The sequence below is a fragment of the Heliangelus exortis genome, chromosome 1 (assembly GCF_036169615.1).
Source record: "Heliangelus exortis chromosome 1, bHelExo1.hap1, whole genome shotgun sequence".
Classification (NCBI taxonomy): domain Eukaryota; kingdom Metazoa; phylum Chordata; class Aves; order Apodiformes; family Trochilidae; genus Heliangelus; species Heliangelus exortis.
The window spans coordinates 37,097,376-37,123,811 of NC_092422.1; the positions used below are offsets into that span (position 1 = coordinate 37,097,376).

At 35.7% G+C, this 26,436-nt stretch overlaps 1 protein-coding gene across 2 annotated transcripts in view; it reads right to left on the bottom strand.

The window, feature by feature from the left end:
* PCDH9 (protocadherin 9) overlaps positions 1-26,436 on the bottom strand; it is a 673,217-nt gene that overhangs the window by 221,169 nt on the left and 425,612 nt on the right. Inside the window, exon 3 of one of the 2 annotated variants that reach the window (XM_071740578.1) lies at positions 22,110-22,311. In XM_071740578.1, coding sequence (XP_071596679.1) covers positions 22,110-22,311 — 202 coding nt within the window. The remainder of the gene's footprint in view (positions 1-22,109; positions 22,312-26,436) is intronic. The other variant, XM_071740588.1, reaches the window with a different exon arrangement.

Below are 26,436 nucleotides of genomic sequence, written 5' to 3' on the forward strand. Positions count from 1 at the left end.
TATTTACTCTGAAATAGGATTACAACACAGGCCACGCTACCTGCTATTTTCTCCAAGCAATACCTTAAGGCAAACTGGGAAAGCAAAATACTCTTGATGCCGAAGACAATCTTAATACACCTTTCCCATGTAACTGCTGTCATCCTAACAGCATATTTCCAACTGTGAGAACACAGATAGCTTCCTGCAGAGCTTCTAATCTCAGGGCCATTTTGCAGAGCAGCCAGAAGAATGTGCTAACGTAATGAGAAAGCTGGTAACTACTGCCTAGAGATATAACACTTCATGTCTGCTCACTTCTCAAGCTCTGTTGGCTTGAAACAGGGATCCTAGCTTGACTCCTAAATCTTTCCTTCCCTAGATAGCAACACATTATTCTCACACCAGATAGCTTAACTTAGTGGCTGCCTACAGTACCCCTGAGATCCCTTTTAATTATATACAAAACTAACACACAAGGTCCATAAAACACTTCCAAGTCAGTCAAGACTGCTAACTACTTGGATCTGAAGAGAACATGCTTATGTCTGGATTAAGTTGGTACTTAAGTTTACACTGCAAGGGAACATAAAATGTGCCAATGATCAAGACTGACTAGTACACACAAGGCTGTACAGTGGACTTTAAATCTAGCGTCCAAGATTTGATTTTTTTTAAACAATAGAGTTATATTGTTATGTTGGTGAAAAGATTCTTAAATATTTTAAGAAAGGGTGCTATTTCAGAACTTTTTCCCCACAATAAGTTTTAAAAAAAAATCTTTTTTTTTTTTCCTTGATATAATTTCCCTGTGGCATTGTGCCACCTGTATATAGCCATCCATAACTCTTCTCCTGCTTGAAACAATCTTCAGCATGCCACTCTTTTTAATGACTGAGATACCCCTTGATGGTGCTTAACATTTAATAGCACTAGAACTCCACGTTTACCCAAACAACCTTTTCCATTTACCTTATCTCAAAGGCGTTCTAATTTTTCTTCAGAGACAGAAATCCTTTAAGCCCATTGTATCCTTAGGCTACAAATTTACTGAGATTTAGGTTTCCAATAAGAGCACTGAGATGAATGCCACCTTCTCATTTATGAATCAATTTTTGCCCATCGGCTTTTCAGTGTTATTACTTTTTATTTTATTTTATACTCAAAGGAGAGGACTTCAGGAATACATGCATACACACACACCATGTTCTGGAGTTGTAAAAAAAGAGGACAAACTTAAAACTGAATAAAACGTACAATACATTCTTCTCAACACATCCTAGAAGTCTCATGTGACATGAAGTCATAGATATGGTATTTTTCTCATATTTAAACCTGTAGATCATCAGCACTTACCACAAAGGCAAGCATGCTATTTCTGAGCCTCATGAGGTATGTTTCTATATAATACTTGTGTTTAAAAAAGCACTTTTCTTTTCACATACCAGAATTCAACTGACACTGTCATCCATATTCAGTGGGTAGCATGCTTTTGGTCTCATTGCAGACAACACAGTATGTTGCAAAAATTCTATAAAGAAGATCAGCACATAAAAAGAATTACTTGCTTGAACTAACTAAAAATCTAGTGCCTCTCCACTGTAGCTAAATCTCAAACAAAGAGCACAGTAAGCTGAACAATTTAGAAAGCTTAGTTTCAGGAATCATGATTTTCAAATTACTGACTTATAATTTCTGTTTTATTTTATTAATGTTTTGACTACAATGAACAGTGCATTTCATGTAGAGCCCAACAGGCTAAGCAATTCTAACTAGAGAATTATGTGGCCATGGTCATATATCATGTCTAGATAAACCATAATCCAATTTTAACTGCTTGCTGGTAGTTAGACACTATTCTTGCTGTATGTCTCAGAATTTATCCCATTTGAGGAATACTATGAAGATCAAAAGATAGAATCAATCTTCTATAAGAAGTTAGCCTGCAATATCAGAACTCTCCTTGGTTACAGAAACATCTCATTTACAAATGGACTTGTCTTACTAACCAGGAGACTTGTTTGCCAAATCCCAATGCCATGAGCAAATCTGAATTTCAACTATATTTATGACAGCTGTAAGAGTACCTTTATCATTATATCATACAAAATTAATTAACGAGATGAATGTTAGTGGGAAGGGAGGTAACATTCATAAACTACCTAGAAAGCTCAAGTAACTGAGCTGTATCTTTCTGGAAGTGTGGCATTTGGGAATTTACCTTAGAAGACTTTTCTGGAGAGAGAGAAAACATCATCCTGGCTTGCTAAATTATGATATTAATAAAAACATTTATATGGAGTTCAATACCATCTATATATTTTCTTGAAGGATGTTCCTGATTAATGGGTGATTATGTCCCAAGTGACTGCATAAAAATTGAGACCCATAGGATCTACCATAATGAGTCAAGGCTCTCTCTTAAAGCCACAAAACCTGGCCAAACTGCTCCATTTACCTCTTACTATCTGTTTGGTTTTGGTTTGCTTTTTTTTTTTTTTCATGTCTTTACTCTTCCCACTGTATTCTACAGCTGCATTTCCAATGACACAGACAGAAGGTGGGAGTGATGTAAGCAGTTGTGGGCTAACACTCCTAGATATGCCTTGTAATCAGATTTGGAAAAAGAAAGGGGGAGGGGGGGGGAGACAACAATAAAGGAAATTAAAATAACACAAACTAAAAACCCTCTCAAGAGTGTTGTTTCTTGCGCTTGGAGAACAGGTCGTGTACCATAAACATCAAGAAAAGCCACTTTCAAAGGTTATCTGAACTCATTTTAAATAGTTGACTATTCAACCAAGCAAAAAATAGATCCAAAGGATGAAATAATAAAGCACAAGGGATAAAAGATCCACACACTATTTAGCGGAGAATGAGGCTTTCTATAATGGAAACATAAGCAGTGTCTCCTACAGTACTTTGAAAAAAATGATAGCAAGCAAAGCCTTGTGAAACATCAGCGTATTCTGTGACAGCTGTTTACAGTTTTTCCTTTTAAGCTTTTCACAGTTGTATAGCAGGGCAGTAATTTGAGGGGGGAAAAAAAATCTGAATGCTTTTCCAGATAGAGGCATGCAGTAAGAATATACTCACCTGGAAATAAACGGTATTGTTTGTTAGAAAAAAGATTCTGTGAATTGAAAGACTAACTATTGAATTTTCTAAAATGCATTTTTCAGGTTTAGATAAGCATTATTTAATATTCAGAATTCATTTTCATAGTTTCTGGGTAGGCCATTCAGAATGGCACTGTTGAGGAGAAGGGGAAAAAGAGAATACAGTACAAGGCAACTGTGATGTCTCCTGCTCCATTTCAAAAGAAAACCTACAAGCATGAAAATCCAGCACTTCTGCTGAAGCAAGAAAAATTCTTACATTAATGTGTATTAAGATAAAGTTAGATACCAATCCAAAAAGTAGCACTGCTACATGTTTCACATAGCTCTTGGTATCCATACCTTAATTTTGGTTTAAGACAGTAATACAGGACCTCTCTTTTTATTTATAGTTGTTGTTTTGTAAGAAATTAAAGGAAAAATATCCTTTAAAAATAATATTAATATTGCAAAGTATTGTTGTTATTCTATCCCTGTGTAAACCAGTCTTAAAAATCTCTGGGAAGCAGTGTAAATGAGGCAAAGAACAGGCCTTGTGGAGCCTGTAAGAGTTCCTGTTGCTCAAAGCAGATTGGCAAACACTGCAGTTTTTCTTCCCATGCTTCCTTCTACTTACATGGAAAGCAAAACTTTATCCTATGGAAGTGGTAACAATCCACTTGAAAGGTATGGTTACAATCCTTGTAAGAACCTGACAGACTAATCCTTGTAAGGACCTGACAAACTAAGTTAGAACTTAAGAACTTAGAACTTAAGAACTCCCTTTGATATGAAAAAACAGGAAAATTACTTGTGCTTAATAGCTTTTTGCTGCTACTCCTCTCCCTGCTGACCCTAATATAGGTGAGACATAGCTTATTATCTTTGGCTTTATGACTCAAATAATATTCTCATATATCACCAAGGAAGCTTGCCTTCCTAGATGGGAAACACAGAATAATACAGATCTTTTAGGAGAAAGCTTGCTGTTCTGCATGGAAATATTTTGTTGAGAAAGCAAGCGCTTGAAGAAAACCACAGGTAGAGGCAGAGGGAGAGAAGTACTTCTTTCAGCATATGTCCTGCTCTGAAATTTTATATTTATGAGAGTTTCCCCAGTGATATGGAAGGATACTTCTCTGTAATAAGTATGTACATTCAAAACATGAGTTTCTCAAAACTTCACCATGTAAAACTAAGAAGAGTTATGAAATATTCTAATAAGTTTTAATTCGTATCTGTATGGAAATGTTAGAGAGTTACTGTCTAAAATATTTCTCTTATGTGCAACTATGGACTAGATAGACTAGAGAGTCTACAGGAAGATAAAATAGAAATTGAGAGGGTGGAAGGCTAGAAATTAAAATAATACAGAATAACTTAAAATTTGGCCCTCACGTTTTATCTGGGATCTTCCTTCACTGTTAAGGATGAGTATTTATTAAATAGTATTTTTCACTAAACTCTGAAACTGTTTTCCTAGGCAACTAGTTTAAATTATCACTTGTGGTGGGTTGACCTTGGCAGGCTGTCAGATGCCCACCCAGCCATTCTCACTCTGCCTCTTCAACAGGCCAGGAGAGAAAATAAGGTAGAAACAGTTGTGGGTTGAAATAAATATGAAAAGACTGCTTAATAATTACCATGGGTAAAACAGGCTTGTCTTAGGGAGAATTGGTTTAATTTAGTTAAATAAAAAAGAGCTGGGTGACGAAGCAAAAAATACATAAATCAACACCTTCTCTTCACTGCCTCCTTTTTTTTTCCAGACTCATCTTTACTCCTTCATTCCTAATGTGTGGATAAACCTGCTCTAGTTTGGTCTTCTCCAGGGGCTGCAGGAGTCTCTGCAGCACTGCCTGGCGCATCACTTCCCCTCCTCTCACTTTGGCACATGCATGGCTGTTTCCATCACATTTTTTTTTCTTCTCCATAATGGGTAACATTCTTTATCCTTTCTTAAATACATTTTACTTAACTCACCCCCACCTTTGCTAAGGGCCTCATCCATACCCTATGAGGGGTCAATTTGAGCTGTCTGGAACAGGTTGTATATGGCATGAGGCAGCCCCAGGATCACTTAGAGGTAACCCTGAAGCTCCCAGCCAGCACCTGGGAACCAACAATAAATACATCCCTATATAATCCTGGAAATCATATCTGATATATTTAATTTTTTTAAAAGGAGAGGGTATGTGTAAAAAATACCAAGTGAATGCAAGTGAAGAACTTCGAATTTAGCAAAACAAGAGTGTACCCACTTGTTTCATAGTATAGAGCAACACAGTAATGCAACACAGACTCTTTTTGTGTAGTTGTAGAGAATTTTCATTTTGTTCTAAATTATAGTTGAAATTATGCATGAAAATTGAAACATTCATCTTTTTAAATTCTAGTTGAAACACTTAAGCCAGAAAACTTAAGAAAAAACCCAAATGTTCAGGGAACAGTCATATAAACAATTTAGGGGCAGGATTTATGTAGTAGTTTCAGAGTAATAATGAGCCAAAGTGCTAATCAGAACCCATACATGTAAGATAATAAACTCAATAGGTTGAAATGGATATTTGTAGTGAAGCAAACATTAGTCTAATGATTTAATTAATCTTAACACAGAGAAATTATTGCATGCCAAATTTGTTTACCACATGATATGCTAATGAAGAAAAAACTGGTATGTCTTCTTCACTGTTATCAATTAAAAGAGTTATTTGGAAGACCTGAAAGGGCATTATGTGGTAAAAACCAATAAGAGACACATGAAAAGATTTTATCCAACAGTAGATGGCAAATGTAAGGTACTCACTCTTTATTATATTTCATAAGTCTGAATAGAAATTATTTAATTAGTACAGTGTATCAAAGAAATTTATATGCAAGAGAGACACAGAAATAACCAAATTACTTCATAATTAGCTCATCATTCTGGTGCTTCTTAAAACCACATTTGTTGGATAAAGAGGAAAATCCATGTATGTCTGTGCACATAGGGCTGGAAGTTTAGATCTGTATGCTAATTAACTTTTTACTCCTGACCATCAAAAGAATGTGCTTATGATGATAACTAAGTACAACTTTAACCAGATGTCTTGTTTGAAATGGCAGCACCTTGAGAATACAAACAAACAAACAACCAAGATGCCAACAATGAAAATAATTACTTTCACTCCTTTAAAAATGTCCGCTTTCCATTACGGGGTGCAATCAACTATTAGAGTAGAAAGCATTGTTTTCATGTTCCTTCCAGTCTGGACCTTTAATACACAGATCAATAGCTTAGTCTGACAAATCTTTCAGAAGGCAGATTATCAGCAGAGCTGATTCTTACCTCTAGAAAGAAGCTGAAGATTGTTTAATTTTATTTTTCTTTTTTAAGTCATCATCTCTCAGGTATTTAAAACCAGGACTTTACTGAATGATCATCCAGAGACATACAATTCACTACACCAATCTCCCTTTTTTGGTTGTGACTGGCTGATTGAAATGATTAAAGCCATGGAATAAACTCCATCAAAACAAAAACACTGTTAATGACTTGGGCAGACACCAAACCCAAGTTTATAATCACTTACTGGTTCCAGTGGAAAAGACATTTTATTTTTTTACCCAGTAAAATAATTAAAATTATATAAATCTTTTATCTGGTCTCAGAAGTAATAATGTCAAATTTATTTTAAAAACTCAGCGTTTTGTAATATTTACCATATTTTCCTAAGACTAAATACTCCACTCTCTATACCTGCCACATTAATGTGGCATACATGGCACACATTAATGTGATTAATTTGCATATGACATACTTTAATTTCAAATGCACCAAACACAAGCTATAGAAAATTTTTGAGAAAGTAATACCACATATAATATAGAAAAGGAAAAAAAAAAAAAAAAAAAGAAAACTGTTCTTATTCTACTGTTAGTGTTAGTGGAAATGTGCATTATGTAAATATTTCCTCAATACATTTCAGAGGTCAGTGCTATCTGTTCTTAAGCATTACATCTGGCACCATAACAGACATTGGCTAGTCCAGACATGCCCCTCAGATCTCATAGCCTCAAAGTAATTATACAGATTTTAATGAGCAACCAGGATAGAAAAGGAGAATGCTGTCACTGAACTGCCACATTTATGAGATGTCACATGCCTTGTAGTGGAATACAACATTGAGTAGGCTGGCATCTTGTGATAGGCAAACACTTGAAATAACCAAAAAGGAAAGAGGCTGAATTAAGAAATATGACATTCATCTTTTCTCCAACTAAGTGCTTTCTTCCTCAGTTTGAGTTGGTTGGCTCTGGAATTGTGCAGACTTCTAAGAACAAGCGTTCTTCCCTTCAATTTTGTTCAGGTGACAGAATGATTCACGGACATTTTTGAGCCATAAATTAAATGGCTCTCTGACTGCTGAGAGGCACAGAGCTGTTCTAAAATGTTTTCATGAACATGGAAGATTTACCTATACCAACGTCAGTTCCCTGGGACTCCATTTTTCACATAGGATGCCTAAACTGATGTGCATAATCTATCCAGCTGACGGTTACCTGACACTTTTCAAGCCATTCCTTTCTCTGTCTCTCCAGCAACAGACTAATCTCTTTCCTTTTCTCTCCCTGTACCTGTGCAACAGAGAAAGCAATATCAACAGTCACTTCTGGACCTGTTCGACTGAAAAATACACTTGATCTTCTCACCAACCCAAACATATTAATTTCTAAATGAAAGATGTGAGATACAGACAGACATCAACACATAGTGCTACCATGATTTACTCTTTCAGTGTGTGAAGACCCAAAGCAATAACACTAAATTAGACTGAAGAGTAGGATATGCTCCTAGTCAAACAAACAAGAGAAAGATACAGTCTTAGAAAATGTAATGGAAAATGTTTTTCTAAAAATTAATGACTGTGGCCCATGAATCTCTTTTGGACTAAGATATCTTCCAAAGCATCATTTTTTTTTTTTAATTTCTTTAGTGTTTCTTTAACTTCTGTTATGCTTTTGTTATTTGTTATTTGCTGTGCTTTTATAAAGATCTATTTATTTATTTATTCATGTCTGTTCTTGTGGAAGCAGACGAAGTTTGCTTAACCAAGTATAACTTTTCCATAATAATGTTGTCATTGTTTGCAAAATGCGATGAATAAACTCACAAGTGCCTCTAAAGTAGTCTTTTTTATCCTATTCCACTCTTTTGATATGATCTCTTCCACCATTTACACAGGGAGTAGCTGAAAAGTGCTATCTAAATTTAAGGATAAAAAATTATTATTAATAATTAAAAAAACCTCAAACAGTATTTTGTTCTATTTAGAGGCATAATTCATTTTATAGGCTAAAGATGCATATAGGCTATGTATGCATCATTAAAATTATGATTAAACAGACTATTTTTAGTCTTCTTAGAGATTAACTAGATAGGCATTCTATACCTAACACAGTAGTTTATATATTCAGAAACACAGCTTGTGCGCATAGACTCCTTGGTAAAATTTCCTGAAATTGTGATCATAAGAGTCTGATCAGCCTGCATGAATTTTTAATTACGGCCACCTTTAAAATTAGTCATGCTATCTCTTTAAACAATGAAGAGAAGTCGGGTAGCCAAAGGTCAGTATCATTAGTAAGCATGTAAATTATCTATATATGCATCATTGATATGAAGATATTTATCCATTGCAGCCTGCACACTGACCTGTATTTATCTATGTTAGACCATCTTACTTTTCTGAAAAAAGCATTATTAACATGCCTCCAAACTGTGTAGTTGCCCATGCAGATAGAGAGCTGTATTATTAACTGCCTATTTACAACTGAAAATATATGATTTCCATACATAATGAAGCAATAATAGAGGACATGTATGTATAATATATAAAAAAGCTAAACAAATTAGACCTGGAGTAATAGCAAAAAGTGATTACTTCATACTATTCCTTTCATTTCTGATGAAAAATACATATAAACTGTGAAACTATAATTCAAACGACTAATGCACTGTGGCGCAGGTGATGATTTTTGAGTCATTTGGTTCCTGTTCTAAATGATTCAAGAAACCTGCAGTTTAATCAGCTGAAAAAGGCTGCAGTACAGGGAAATTTTTGATTACACTTAATTTCACAAGCTAACCTACAAATGACTTTAAAATTGCTGGTAACACTACAGTACTACTAACCACCTACACATTTTTATTGAAAGACTGTAGCTACAATCCATTAGTTAATGACTATGCTGTGCTTGCCAGATTGCATTCACACTCACGACAACTACAGAGAGGCTGGGTTTCAAGGCCCTTGAAATTATACCACCAATTAAACCCCCTTTTGTTACATGGTTGCAAACTCAATATACTAAGAAAATAATAATCCTAAAAAATAAAAACAATTAAAAAAAAACAAACCTAAAATGCCCACATTTCATTGGCTTTGCTACTGAAAATTAAATCTATTTTGTATGCCTTTGCTCTGTTACAGTACAAGTCTTTGGCAACATTTAAATGTGTGCTTGCATATTTTAAGTATATTTTCTTTTGCAATGACTTACATGTTTTGAATAAGAAAATGTTTCCCCTTAATTCAGTACCTGACCACTTCTATTTAACAGGAAAAAAAAAAAAGGCTTATTAATGCTGAATGAAAGCTAAACATCAAAACCAGTCAATTATTCTGTAATTACACACTGTAATGTCAGTCATATATATATGCGCATTATAGAAGAAAAACGAAGAGCTTTTAAAGTGATAAATATGTACACCTTTATTTTTTTGCTTAAAAAAATATGCAATGATTATACAGTTGAGGTTTGGGGTTTTTTCCAGTTATTTTAGATCCATGAGTCATTTATAATTGATGCTTTTACTTGATATAAAAGTGTGTCTTCAATACCTATCTCCACAACATTTTTCCCTAAATGCATCTATGCAATGAAATGCTTCAGTACTGTTTAGTAAGGAGAAAGTAAAAGAAAAGTTATTCAAGCTTCTTCAACGAACTTACACACTTCCTTTTGATCTTGAAGGCAACAGATCTAATATAAAAGAGTAATTGGGCATATCACCAAGAGAGTAAAAAGAATAGTTTGCCTAAATGGTAGGTGCATGGATTTTAATTTCAAGTTTTATCTTCAAAATGACATTTTTGTAGGGAATGTTTAGGGTGAAGAACTGCCATAACTATGCTGGGATCATTTAAGCCCATTAAGGCCATTAAGCAAAAAATATATCTTATTAAACAGTATGTTTATATTAACTTTCAGGAATGTACTTCTGACATGAATCTCCTAGTCATCTCCACTTGATACACTTGGGTTTCCATCATGAAGCCCTTTCAAAAAACAACGGGATGTGATTCCTTTTGGATGAAAGAATTATCCTCCAGTAACTAATGGACATTCAGTCCATGGGACCACAAAAGACCATAGTAAATGTCACAGACATGTATGCAGTAAATGAGTCCTTAGCAACATCTGTTTCACACTCAGATTTGTTCCTTCTGTGCTCTATATTACTTGCTAAGGTAGCTATAACCATTCTGAATAAAGTATAAAAATATTATACAGGTATACGCAATATTCTGCTTTCTAATGATCAGATGTTACTAAACAAAGAATAATAAGGTTTCAGGCTTTGTTCTATTTACCTTCCCCTGCCAAGGGTAATATGTACTAGAGTTCAGTCATTTATGATGTTACCCCATCTGGATGACTTCTCTTGGGAAGCTATGCCTTCACCTTATGCTTAACATACTGTGCACAGTGAATGCAGCAAGCATTGATATATTTTAATGGATATATTTTAATTCTCCCTACTTACCGTTTTTTAACATGCATTATTTGGATCAGTATGAAAATGGGAAAAGCTTTAGACTAAGAAAAGATTCAACTGTTATTCCTGTTTTCAGAAGGTTTACTTACATGTTTTAGACTGTAAATAAAATTCCTTATTTGGTTTCAATCTACTTCATTCTTCCTTCCTCCCTCCCCCTTCTCTCTTGTTTAAGAAAAACAGATGAAGTTTATGCAAACAAACATAAAGCATTCCTAGGGAAGGCAAATATTTGAAAGAAAGGAGAAAATTCATTACCTATATAACAGATAACTTTCAGATCTTATTTAGGGAACCTCCTTTCATATGCGTGTATTTTTCCTTAGATTTACAACAAAGAAACAAAAATAAAATCTAGGAAAAACAAAAAGACAAAGCCACAAAATAAGGATAATAAAAAACCCCTAATCCGTAGTCTCTGGACAAGACTAGATCAAATCTTTTTAAGATGTTGGACTTTTTCCACCAAAGGACTGGATTTCCTTCTGCGAAAGCAAAAGCTTATCAAGCTGCCTGCTTTAATGAAGAAACTCACTATCCTGTGACTGGCTTTCATGGTTGTCCCATATAGGTGTCACTGAATGTCAAAATGCAAAATCTTCAAGACACTGTAGTTTTCAAAATTGCGTAAGACTTACACTACTTACCAACCAATATTTGGTTGTTATTTGGAGGCAGGAAAACTAGTAAGGGAATAAAATCATTATTAGAAATCTTTCTTAAGAAAGGATGCTTTGATTTCAGATATCCTAAAAAAGAGGAATAGGAAGGTGTGCACAGTGGTGTTTGCATTCAATTAATACTATGAAAATAAGGCAGGAAATTTAAAAAAAAAAATTTTCCTTAAAAAATGTTATGTGCCAGTAAATAAGAAATGTTGCTAAATTTCCTGAAATAAATTATATTATATATAATATATATACCCTTTGCAAGAAGAACAGCTAGGATTCATCTCACACTGAGGGCTGGATTTGTTAGAAATAACAAAATTTAGGTGTCTAAGGTTCCCCTATATACAGTGGCAATCTAGTCAACATAATACTGAAAACTATGCCTCTCACAGAGGCAGACACATATGTTTGGTAACTGGGTCTCTAAGCTCAGGTACTGACTGGGTCTCTGCTGACTACAATGGGAGCTTAGATGACCTAAATCACATCTAAATGAGTTAGAGGTGCATAGAGGGGTTACAGACCAGTGTACATACCTGGAACCATACCAGTAGTTACGTAAATATGTAATTTTTTGAATGAATCTCAACCTAAACCTCTTTATCCTGCCTAACTATAAGCTTGTAATGCCAGTTTAGAAACAGCCTGGGATACTTAAGCTATTTGCATGTGGAAGAGAGTGAAGTTCAGGGTTTTTCAAGTAGCACAAGATCCCTACGTATAACAAATTATTTGAGACCTATACATCTACATTCTGGAGCTAAATTCTATCCCAAATGTCTGGTTCCTTTTGTCCTATTACTTCTGACTTGGGAGAAGAGACAAACACCCACCTCACTACAACTTCCTTTCAGATAGTTCTAGAGAGTGATAAGTTCTCTCAGCTTCCTTCTCTCCAGATTAAACAACCCAAGTTCCTTCAGATGCTCATGTGAAGATTTGTGCTCCGGACTCTTCACCGCTTTCATTGCCCTTCTTTAAACAGATTCCAGAATCCCAATGTACTTCGTGTAATGAGGGGCCCTAAACTGAACACGGTATTTGGTGCAGTCTAACCAGGGCTCAGTACAGGGGCACGATCGTTACCCTAGTACTGCTGGTCCCACTATTTCTGATATAAGCCAAGATGCTCTTGGTATTTTTTGCCACTGCTGGCTCATATTCACTTGGCTATTTACCATATGACATGCTCTGCAGTGAACTTAGGGAGAAAGCTGACCATGGGGAAAGCTGTTTGGAGACCAGCTGGGCATCAGTAAGATGGTGGTGAGCAATTGTTTTCTCTTTCTTGAGGTATTTCTCTCTGTTATCTTCATTACAAATTATTCGTGCTGTTGTTGTTGTTATTACTATTACCACTATTATTATTTTATTTCAACTATTACATTGCTTGCATTGCAAGCCATGAGTTTTCTCACTTTTAACCTTCAAATTCCCCTCCTCTCACCCCCTACTTGAAGGAGGTAGTGATGAATGAGTGGCTTAGCTGCCAGCTGGGGTTAAATCACAACACCTATCTTAAATTTACAATTTTAAAATTAATTTTCCTTAGAGAATACAATTTTTTCTTTCCTTCTTTCTTAACATCTGCATTGCTCAGATTTCTCTATATGAGAAAAATGTAATTAATTCATAAAACTGCAAAATCACAGAATGGTTGAAGTTGGAAGGAACTCCCCAGAGATTTTTTACACCAACATGCATTTACTAATGATTAAATTGGGGTCAGTTAGAGCCATGTTTATTTCAATTTCAAAATACCAAAGTATGGGAACTCCACAATCTCTCTGGAAAAAGTTGTGCAGAGTTCTGTTGCCCTGACATTAATAAAGTGTGGGTTTTTTTTTTTTCTTTATGTTTAAACAGAATTTCTTTGTCTTTCAGTTTATGCCTATTGCTCCTTGTTCTTTTATTTGTTATATCACTGAGAGGAGCCTGGCTCTATTTCTACTCTCCTTACCCCTTACCCTTTCAGCTATTTTCACACAATACTGAGATCCTCCCTCAGCCTTCTCTTCTCTGAGATGAACAGTCCCAGTTGTCTCTGCATGTCCTCATAAGACACATGCTCTAATACTTTAATCACCTTTGTGGCCCTTTGCAGTTCTTGCTCCATATTTTCTTTCCCCTTCTGTTTGGGGAGCCCAGCACGTGACTCTGCACTTCAAATGTGTCTCACAAGTCCCATACAGTGGGGAAGGATCATGCCATTCAACCTGCTGGCAACATTCTTAGTAATGAAATTGAGGAGGTTCTTCAAGGGTACATTTTTGGCCCATGGTCAGCTTCTTGTCCATCAAGACCCGCCATGCTTTTACTACAGGGTTGCTTTCTAGTTGGTCAGGCCCAAGTCTGTGCTGGTGCAATGTGATTATTCCTCTTGCTTGGAGCCATCAGCAATTCTACTTCTTCTTACAATTCACAACCACTTGAATGTGGAAATTAACATTTCCATGCTAAACTCAACATGTTTATTCTCACAACTAGAATATTTCTTTTAAACCACTAAATGCTTGCCACTGTAAGCAGGAGTTGCACTGTTAAAACTTGTTAGAATGTGAAACATCAGAAAACGAATCTTAGTACCAATGTAGAAAGACTCACAGCTTGCAATAATAACTTTCATTGGATTTCAGAAAAAGCAGACCCAAAAATCTCAAACAAATATCGCTTAACCACATTTTACCACGCTTTTAAAAGATGGACAGAATTCTCTGATAGCACACACAGAATGCTAATAAAGCCCTTCTAATTTATTTAACCATGATTAAAGATATATGTATTCAGCTGTGCTTTTTACTTTTACTTATGAAAAGTCTCTAAAGAAAGGAGAAATCTTTTGTTGTTTTACTGCTGAAAAGAACATCTACATAGCATACTCATGAAGCATGGAAAAGCACCCACTCAGGTCAGAACAAGGAATGTTTTTTTTAAAAGTATGCTTCATAAGAGTTACGGTTTATTTTTCTTATTGTGCATATTTAAATTGAAACTGTTGACTATGTCAACTTTATCTGTGATGTTAGAATGGACAGAATTATTCACTGTTCTTTTGTGTTCTAGCCAGCTATGGGACCAAAATTCCAAGAAGAAAGAAGAAGAAAAAAACTGACCAAGAACAAAATATTGCAACATTCAAAATACTTCAAAGAACTGAACAGTTGAGTACAGATCCAAGGGAATTTGAGCACCATGTCTAAAACATGGGCACCGAATATCTAATTAATCACATGAAAGTTGAAAAGCTGATTCACTCAAAGTCAGTAGGCATGATAATATTGTTTCCCCTTTCACTGAAGACCATTCAATTAGGAAATATTCTAAAATACATGGTGTGGATACAAGCTGAAGATATGGAGTTTTTTGTAAGTTATTGGCTAAGATTTCTGACCTCTATTACGCAGGTGGCTGTGTTAGTCAAAATAGTCCCTTGGGTCTCATATATCAGTAAGCTTCTGGAAGCCAAAGTGTTACTGTTAACAAAGGAATCTACAGTCCCACAATCAAGACACAGAAGGTAAATTCTTTCAAACTGAGGATACGATGCCCACTTAAACACTCTAGTGGGTTAACCTTGCCTAGCTGCTAGGTGCCCATTAAGCTGCTAGGTGCCCACTTGCCATACTCAGCAAAGCAGGGGAAGAAAATAAGATTTAAAAGCTCATGGGTTGAGATAAGAATAGGGAGATCACTCACCAATTACCATTACTGGCAAAACTGACTCAGCCTGGGATAGATTAATTTAATCTATCAGCAGTTAAAAATAAGGTAGGATTGTGAAAGATAAGAAAAATGAAACTAAAACCACATTCCCCCTATCCCTTCCTTCCTCCCAGGCTTAACTTCCCTCCTTCATTTCCTGTTCTTTTTACTACTGCTCCCCACAGCTTCTTGCCGATTGTGGCAGGGGAAAAGGGAATGGGGGCAGGGAATTGCTGTCAGCTGATAAAACTCTTTCTTTACCTCTGTTCCACTTCTCCAGCATGGGGGTCCCTTCCAAGGGATACTGTCCTTCACTAACTGCTCCACCATGGGTTCTTTCCATGCTGTGTAGACCCCCAGGAACAGTCTGCTCCAATGTGGGAACCCCATGGTCTGTAGTTCCTACCAGAAGCCTGCTCCTGTGTGGGTTCTTCACAGGCTGCATCTTCCTTGAAGGGCATATCTACCTTCTCTGGTGCATGATCTATGAGCTGCAAGTAACATGGTCTTCACCACACGCTTCAGGGGAAAGTCTGCTCTGGCACCTGGAGCACCCTCTTTCTCTCCTTCCTCACTGACTTTGATGTCTGCAAGGGCTGTTTCTCCCACATTTTTTCTTACTTCTCTCCCTCAGCTGCAGTGCAGCTTTGAGCAGCAGTAGGTCTGTTTTGGAGATAGTGGAAATTGACTCTGACATGGGGGCAAGTCACTAGACGACTCTCACAGAATCCCCTCCTGCAGGCTTCATACCATCAGCCTTGAGACATAAACTCAATACAAACACCAAGGGAAATAAATCATTGGACTATTTTGAAATACAGGTTTGATTTGAGAAATCTTTTATGAAATTCTATGTGCTGTGCACCTCCTCAGCTCACTGCTGCAGACCTGCGATTTCTTGTCTTGGATGGCAGCAGAAGCTAGAAGGTTCAGAGACATTAGGTGTTCACCTTAGACAAGCATGGGCTCAAGTTCCCCTTTGTCTTCCCACTGAATGGGTACACAATCTGAATTTACACTACAGTCACCTTAGATGTATGGGGGGAAAGAGAGCAAAACAGGAACAGCACAGCATAGCACAATGGCTTTTCTAAACCAAGACAGTTTTAAAATCCTCACTGTAATGAGGCAGCAAAGAGATGTAAAGAAATAGCAATACCTCTTATGCCTCTCCGATTTTATTTATCTTTTTAAAGAAATAGGAACTGAGGTTGAATTTAGACTATTTTATAGCTCTTTAGTAGGCTAACTCTACTACAGCTCTACTACAGACTCCAGTTTTCTTACTCTTACTTGCCTGTAGTGAAATGTGACAGTGCTAGATTCTGTGTGAGGTATGAACTTGTGTTTAATGAAATGGAGGAAATGACTCAAAGGAAAACATTCTTATTTCAGTTCACATAGAGTCTCACATTATGAAAACACAAAAATAACTATAAACAGTGATTAATCAAGAGCAAAAGCATTAACAGAGTAACATTTCTACCTACACCTCGGGATGTTCAGCTATGGACTACAATATTACCAAGTATGACAAGAAATTTTTGAGGCAGCAAAATGAAAGACAGGATTAAGCAGAGAGTATGCCCACAAGGTTAAACCATCATCACCCACTGGGTATAATGATAGTGACACTATAAAACCAAAGCCCTTTTCATGAAAAACTTAGCTTTTCAGTGTGGAACCCTATCATATGACCGAGTGTAATACAAGACAGTCTTGCCATTACTCTGAACTTGAATCATAATTAAGCCACTGCCACAAAGATATTCTTACTTATTAGTGGAATTATAGAAGATTGTAATACACCTGATATCAATTGACTAAGCCATGGTAGTATAAGGTTTATTAAAATGTGGGAACACTGGTATTTATCACCCACTTTTATTCTTACAATTTTTAATTTACTGGAAATAAAACAGCTATCCACAAACAGTAATTTTTGTAGAAAGCGTTGTTACATTACTTCCAGTAATACATTATTGCTTTGGAATTTGTAATTAATAACTTACAATATAACAGAATTTTCTACTTAATTGGAAGAATGTGCTTGTTACAATTTTTTCCACAGCTCCCTTTTTTTATAAAGCTATTACTCTGTATTATGTAACATATATTCACAGTATTTATTAATGAGGTGTCAAAATTAGGCAAGCATTTACTTAGTTTCATAAACATATATCAGAAGACATAAATATTATATTTCTTTCGAGTTTAAAACCATTGGAATTATTGCATATATTCATCCACAGTGTATAGTAGCCTTTCTCCCCAGAGCAGTTCTAACACTCCACTAAATATATGCTATTCCTCTTTATCTCTTTGAAGAAAAAATGAATCACATCCACAGCTTGGAGCTATCAAAATGTGATTTATCAAGCATTTTCAAGAAAGTGCATTTTCCCCCTTCTTTACACTAGGAGGCACATTATTCCTTCATACAGTTCTGCTGCACAGCTCTGCCACATGAAACCCTTAGATATGTTAAGAATTTCAGACTAAATTTAAGTCCCTAACAACCTTTACTGAGCCACAGTGAAAAAAAGAATTCTTCACTAATTAGGTTGGGGGGTTTTTTTATGCCAATGAAATCCACACTTATGGTAATGAAAAATAACTTTCTTCACCCGACTGCTGGCAAACAAAAACATACTTTTCTTAGGACTGATTAGTAAAGAAATAATTCACACTAAAATGAATCAGACAGCTGTACACTCAATGCAACTGATAATAAAGAAGGTGCTTGTGTTAAAAATGTTCTTCATGATACATAGAGTTAAAACCATTAAAAAGTAGGCAATAGGTAATTTTTTTTGTAACAAGTGAGGCTATAAAGTCATAGCAGTAAAAACAATTTTACAGTAACTTTTTTTTTTAATTTTTTATCAGCTTTAATCAGCTGATTGATCTTTGGAATATTTTCTGTTAGTTTTAACAGGAAGTGTGATATATATGCCCTCTAAATGCAAAATATAGTGTTCATAAGGAAAACATGTGAGATCAGCATTCCACACACAAAAGCATGGTTCAGATTATTCAAAAACATTAGTTTCTAAGAAACCATATGATTTCCTTTTTAACATGTGCCTTGCTTTGGTTGGTTGATTGGTTGGTTTTTTTATACTGACTCTCAAAATTATGAAATTTACAATCTTTGTGTTGTGTTTTTCATCATGGTGACAAAGAACACAGCCAGATCATATCATGTTGCTTTCCTGTTCTCTTGGCCCATGCTTCTGGAGAAGTCATGGACAGCAAGACAAGGAGGAGATTGTTAATCATTACATTTATAATGAAATAAAATGTTATAACATACAGGAGACTGGCCTTACAAATCAATATTGTATGCAAAATTAAATCATCATTACCATGACTCTTGAATAATGAGACTTCCTGTAGTAAATCTGAATTACATGTTATTATCATTTAATAATGTACAACAAAACCACAGTGCTGCTGTCACTCCATAGCATTCTGTTATTTTTAAACATGGTGAATTGTTGTTTACTGATAGAAAATTTCTTATAGTGCAAATCAGGCAGAGGTGAAATATGAGGAAGTTACAACAGACATTTTAACATAGTCCTCAGACAACTAACACAATCAGTTGAGAAATGGTGAAATGGAAGATACGTTAGCACCTGGAGTGAAACCCTTGGGTTAAAATCCAAACAACTCTATACAAAGAAGACTGGTTTGAGTGATGTAAACAAAACTTGGGCTATATACCTCACTATAAACGTTCTTATAAATTATTTTTTTACTTCCTATTTCTGTCTTGTTGCCTTTCCCTCATAACCACAGTGCCTGACAATGCTAGTTTTTGGCATATCTCCTCTTCCACTTTCCCACAGCGAGAAAGACTGCTGTTTTTAGATTAGCTAGATGAACGTGCTCTCACTCTATCTTCTTCTTTCATTAAATTATGTAGCTCTTGTGTCTCCATAGAAGCTAATGATTACAAGAAAAAATGGAAATAAAATTTCTCATACGTTAATGTAATAAGTTATCATGACTTCTAGTTCTTTTTTTTTCTTTTTTCCCCCTATCTTAGATTTTGAAGACCTGGGTCTTGGTCCATCTTCAAATATAATTAGAAAAGTAACATACCAATATTAACAAACAATGGCTTCATTTTTATTCACATAACTTCACATTGTACAATAATAAACCACACAATTCACAGAGCATTAAAGCCATTAACCAAAATTACTCTCACCATGAGATAAGGAATTTACTATCAAGATTAACATCATATTCCCATGAGCTAAAGCAAGTCTTTACTTAGAATGAATTTTCATAAAAATACATTGGGACAAATCTGTAATTTTTGTACAGATTTATTATTTGAGATCATTAGAAAATATTCACATAAGCACTTCTCTCTCTCTTCAGTTGAAACATTTGAAAGCAAAATAAAATATAGTTCTGCAACATCTATAATTCATGATTGGCAGCAGTACATGTACATGGCAATATTACTACCCTCCACTAAGATTTTTTTAGTTACATTATAGCTGTATCTTTTACTTGACCATGCTCCAAGTATTTTCATTAACAGCCATCCCTTAAACAGCCTCTGAGATTAAATTATTTCTACTGTTATATATAACAATATATATATATTAAATACAAGTATTTAACTTTCCACTGCAATATAACTAGAGATTCAGTTTATAAGTGTCAAAAGCTACAAAATTGAAATGATACTGCATCAGTTATTTTAACCATGATCATAGTAAATAAATACAAAGTTATTTTGCCCAATCACCAGATAGCATTTTGTTTTCTGAAAATTGCCACAGGATCTTCAATAACCATAAACTGCTTTAAGCTCCATTTTGCATCCTATCCACAAACTTGCACCTCCAGTTGCAAAGCAACTTTTTACACAATATTTAGGTGGTAACTGAATAAGATATGAAATAAAATAATACTGAATAACATATAGAAGTCAAATTCATCTAATGGACAACATCACTCCCTTCCTGCCTTACTTTTTCTAAGGATGATTTCTGCCACCATAATGATTGTATCTTTCCCTTCTTAGTTTGTGAGATTTTATGATATATGGAATGCACTATTTAAGTGTCTGTCCTAATTCAGTCTGATAAAAGTTGAAAACCTATATTTGATACTTCACCAATAGTCAGTACAGCTTGATTATTAGATGTTCATAAAATTGACATTAATTTAGCATCCTCAAGCTAAGTCAGGTGTAACTACAGATATTAAAATTTTCATACAGCTTTTAAGAACTCTTATTGACTCTGACTAATCTTCTATTAGTCTTTTCATTAAGGATTAATAGATCCTCATGATTAATGTACCACATTTTCACAGTGTGCTTGACACAAAATTTCTAAAAGCACGTTTTAGTGACTTGGTATAAAGTTTACTAAGCCCATCTTTCCTTACTCTCCTTGAGGGTTTCTATGTCACATTTCGAAGAGATGTGCAATTCAGAGTCAGTGAAGCCACTGTGACAGTGCCAACACGCAACACTGCATTAAAACTCCTCTCTGATCTTGCTAAATCTCTCACACGTCTCACACGTGGGGAGAGAATTAACAGGATAATTCCACTTAAGCTCCTTGCTCTCTTAAGCAGACATACATTCTTGCTTCAGAGTCACTCCATTCATAGTTGCTTGCTATTCTTTTATAGTTCTTTGTATTTCTACAGATTTAGGGTTTAAGGTCATAGCTTCAAAAACATTTCTGTTTTGGTAAAGAAAATAAAATGCAGGTGTCATGTCTAGAAAAAATAAAAAAGAAAACCAGAATACAACTCTGAGACTGTAACACATTTCAAATTGTTTCTTTATAGATTTTCACACAACACACTTTTGTTCCCATAAAAAGTATGAGAAAAAGGTTTCCAAGGTCAATATGCTGCAGTTTGCATTCACATCTGCCATGATCTAAATGTTATAATTCAGATACATCTCTGCTCAAATGAGAACATGCATCTTAATATTGTTCATCAGATCCCAAGGCCACCTTCTCTCCTGGTTTGTAAAGGCCCAATGACAATTTAATCATCTATACAAAAGGAAGAAATGCCAAAGGGAGAAACTAATTCTTATTTCTATACTCCTGGGGTGCAAGATAACTCAGGTTCAATTACCTTCAAAGAGCACAGATAAAACTTTTAACCTTTGTCTCCACATTCAAGATAGAAACACTTCATAAGGGCAGTGTTACTGTCCCTCCCCACTTTTCAGTATGTCCAGGTCCCCACATTCCAATGCCAAAATACTAGCGACAGTATTGGATAAAATCTCACTTAATTTTTAGTATTAACTATCACAGAAACATTTCAGTCGTGTATATTTATTATAGATAAGGAAAGCAGAAGAAGAAAGGCAGGAATTGCCAAATGAGATAAACTGCACATACGGAATGTTGGTATAAAACCACATATCTGACAGATCTAAAACACAGAACATAATGCCATTCCAACCTAAAAAGGAAACCCTGTGGTTTTTGCTGTTAGAAGAGGAAATTGAAGGTGTGTTATAGAAATGTATATGGCTTAAATTTTCCAGTGCTTTGCTGATTTACTGTTTTCTATGTTAGTCTAACAATTGCCATGTTCTTGATCTTTAAATTTCTATTTAGAATGGCTTTCCAAAGACAAAGTCCAGTGCCAAATAGCAACAGCACTATAAATATCAAGAAAAATGTTTCTACCAAGCGTTATTAGCTAACATGGTAAAATATTCATGCACGTGCTTAAAAACACCTTTACAGCTGCAAAGCTGAAAAGGATGAAAAAGAATGAAACCAAGTAACCAAAGCAACTCAGATCAGCAGAGCATTGACAGGGACTCACCCGAGTTGGGGTCAGAGTTGCCATCAGCTTCAGTCCTCTTGTCTGGTGATGCCTGATCGTAGAATTCGTCCTGCGGCTGAACCAGAGGGAGAGGGTGTGAGATCAGGGTTCCACTACCCACCGGCTCGTGGTCTCCCAGACCACTGTCACTGCAGCTTTCCTGGGAGCCATCAGGGAGGTGAAATGTAACACGGCGCTGGGACTACAAAGAAGAGCACAGGACATGCTGATTAGTGCTCTTCTTTTCTGTTCTCCTGATTTTTTTTCCTTTATTTCTTTTTTTCTTTTTTTTTTTTTCTTTTTTTTTTTTTTTTTTGTTTGTTTGTTTGTTTTTTTCCTTTTTTTTTTTTTTTTACTTTTGACATACAAATAGATTCCTGGAGATGCTTATGAGGCAATCATTATTATTGCGTTTTTTCTTACTGCTTTCTTTTAGACCAACCCAGGGAAGATGGCAGGCAGGAGAGCCAAATTTCAAAGGTCTGCACATGCTCATTTGTCAAATAAGCTTCTCATAAGAAAATTATCTGTACACAGCTATTTTTCTCATAATTTTAAAAGCAAAATCTCTAAAAACTATGAAAAGAAACTGCTTCAAACTGTGTTTGGAAAAGTACATCTTAAGATACTCTGAGTATATATTTCTGAGGTTAAAAACTGTATAATCACTGCTCACCCTGGGAAAAAAGTCCACCAAGTAAATCAAACGAAGAAAAATAGCTGTCACCTTCCAGGAATGTAATGATATATAAATACATATCTATAAGGATATTTACTTGATATTAATTATAATATTCTGTGGTTATCTCAGTAGTATGGATATTTAGGATTGACAACATATTTGTGAAATCACAGTGGTCAGTAAAGAATCACATACATGAAATAAAAATAAATAAAATAGAAATAAACACCGCATACTTTGTTCAAAACAACACAGTGAATAAGAGCCAGAATCTCATTTTTTCCTGAATTACTTAAACAAAAACCCATGGTCATCTCAAAAGAAAAAAAGTAGAACCTGCAGTATAGAATTGGTTCAGTTAACCATTATTGATTTTGAATCTCTCTCATCTGGAGAAATAACACAACTTTGTGAATTGTGGCCACAGAATGATACAGTGATTCCCCAGGAGCTCCAGAGCCAATAGAACTGCTGCAAATTGTTTAGCAACCGTGACTGTGGGATTCATGAAAGGAATTTTACAGGTCTTCATGGATCAACATACTGCATCTTTGAAGCATCGGAAACAACTAGCTCGAGAGCATCTCAAGAGCATGGTTAAACTAATTTAAACACATCTTCCCACAAAAATGAGTTTCAGTAGTGGGGAGCCTAAGTAATCTGGTTAGCTAGATTGGTTTATAAAAAAGAAGAGATTCACAAAGTTTGCCTTAGTAACTGTTCAGTTTAATGGTTATTTTCTTATAAATATTAGTCATCTGAAAGTTATGTCTAAGCTGATTAATTCAAGATTTCTATGGGCAGTAGAGACAGGAACATCAGGACACTCCAACAACAGGTGTCTTCCACTAATTAACAGTAGTAGTTAATTTAAGTAGTTAAAATCAGTTGTCATATATCCATCCCAAACACAAGTAAGTTTTTGTAAAGCTACCGGGAAAAAGCATCAGGCCCTGACTCTTCTTTTTTTTCCCTCTCTTTTTTCACACATTTTTTCTTAAAGGAGGAAAACCTCAAGTTAATAGTACTAACTGCATGTTTGCTTATTAAAAACTATTTGTTAATGGTAATTACTACCATTTTGCATGATGATCAATATCCTCTGCTGAGTTTCTTTTTATTCATCTCCCTTGAGTGGTCATAGATAGTTGATTAAATCAATTTTGGATTACTATGTAAGTATGGAAATAAATGTAATACTATTTGCTCTTGGCTGTGATTTTATAATTAGCATATTGCTTTTAAGTTCCTTTCTTAGCTTTAGGATTAGAAACCAGATGCAGAAAAACCAAACAGATCCTCTGAGTCATTGAGTTGTACTGGTTTACATCAACAGAGAACCTAACTATATACTATCACTAAGCAAACTTTTACCTCATAATTTTACTTTTTCATACATTTTCACTCTAGAATTGCCTCTCTGAACAATTTTTTGGAATTGCTAGCAGGCTTTTTCACCTCAATATGAACAAAAATAGAGCTATTGCTAACTACAAAGCTTAAAATCTTCACTTCCTGAATTTATTTTCCCTAACCCAAATTCAGAGAGCTATGTTTCCAACTTAAGAATTTATGTCACAAGTAAAATCAATGAGGCACAGGAAAAAGAGATTAGGATTGTTTTTCCAACTAAAATACTCTATGAGGAAATACAAATGACTGAGAAAGTAAGAGAGGAGATGAAAATTCCTATTTAAGATTCTGCAAAACAATTAAACCCTTCTAATTAATTAACCTCCCATATAAACATAAGAATATATCATTATAAAAATGTCCATTTTCGTGAGTTCTGTGGCAAAAGTACTGATCTTTCAAAAGTTCCTCATACTAGCCAAAATCTGCTCTGACACTATACTGACAGACAACCAGTCAGTCAGTAAAAAGGCACAGGCCTAATACTACTGGCAACTTCTCAGCTGATAGTGTTATAAATTTTTAAATCCACACTTTAAAAGATAAGAAAAAAATATATTGGCTTGGCTTTCTGAGCCTCTCACTAGGGACCTGACAAATCATAAAGGATTATAAAAAAATCTAAAGGTCATATAAACAGTGATCCAGTTCCAGGGATGATGAACGGACAGCATGCATTCCGTCAAGAAACTTTAGACTAAGCTGTGCCATCAAACCAATGAGGGGGAAAAGCCTTTTACAAAGAGAGACTCAAAGCAAACACTTAAGATTAGGCATATCATATTAATTGCAAGGGAATACTGTCACTCAGTCTACTGGGAGCTTATAAGGGTGTTAAATGATGTGATTTGTGGCTACCTCTTCCAGTTGCCCCGGTCCAGGACCTTCTTGGCTGGCTGCTGGAGCACCAGCCTGGTAATCAGGGACCCAGTGTCTCTGCCTAGGATGAGGGATGCATCTGCCACTTTCTCTCATGCACTAGCAAATCTGCTGCATACCAAGACTGTGTGTGTGTGTGTCCTGGACATATACATACACAGATGACACTGATGTACCCACAGCTTTGGCTACACAGACAGCCACAGCAGCACTGACAGTCAGTACTCAAACCAGACCCGGGCACAGACAGCCACATCCCCTACTCCTCTTGGGCTAGCAGAGGTAGAAGGTTGCTAGTACTGCACACACCCAGACAAGCACATGCACATTTAGAGTTCCAACAAAGCACTGGCACAGCCCCACTGCTCACCCAGCAGGATCCTGCCTAGATCCCAGAACCCTTATGCACCCTATAGGTCTCTCCCTCACTGCCTGGTCCAGTTGAGTGCTCCCTGCACACCCACGGCACACTCTCTAACACTCACCCCAAAAGCACCCCACACTTGGGAGTACCCCTGAACACCAGCATTGACTTCACACAGATCTGATACCCCTGCCTGGACCCAGGTCTCCTACTCCCTGATTCCTCCAGCTCAGAGATTGTCAGTGGAACCACACACCCACCCTACACACACCCAGTCTGAAGAAAGTACAGACACTGGGCCCCAGCAGCCTGGCACCTGAGTACATTGAATTTCTACTATATTGTACTGTCAGGAACTCTTATTTCAGAAGAAAATCCTGTAACATGCTCAGACCATGTTTGTATTTATCTACTCCCTTGTGCAACCAAATACAGCTTTGAATTATTTTTACCTAAACACAGAATCACGTTATTCTGAGTAATTGGGTTTATAGTTGGTACAACGCAGGGACTAGTGATAAGAAGTAATTACAATTTTAATTATGCTACAGCATATGCAGGATTATATACAAAATGAAGTAGGGTTATGGTTCAGGTCCACAACACTTGGCCAAAATTCAGATCTTAAAACTGTGACATATTCAATCATAAAACATCACTTGGGGGGATGCAGGTTTTCTTCAGGCCTTGCAAGCCATTCAGTCTTTATTTTTGATCAGGAAATATCACACCAGGGTTATGTGAAACTTAAAAGTAAAAAGAAAATTCAGTCAAAACAGTATTTTAACCTGTATCAGAGTAATTTCAATACACAATTCAGAACAATATGACTCAATAGGTTTTTAAAGAGACCCGAGTTTAAAAATCAGGAAAATAATTCGTATCAGCTACATGGAATCATTGTTCTTTTAATCACCTATTGCAGTAAATTCTATAAAGCTCATCTATGTGAAACATGACTTCACACCCACCAGAGATACAGAAGAAAA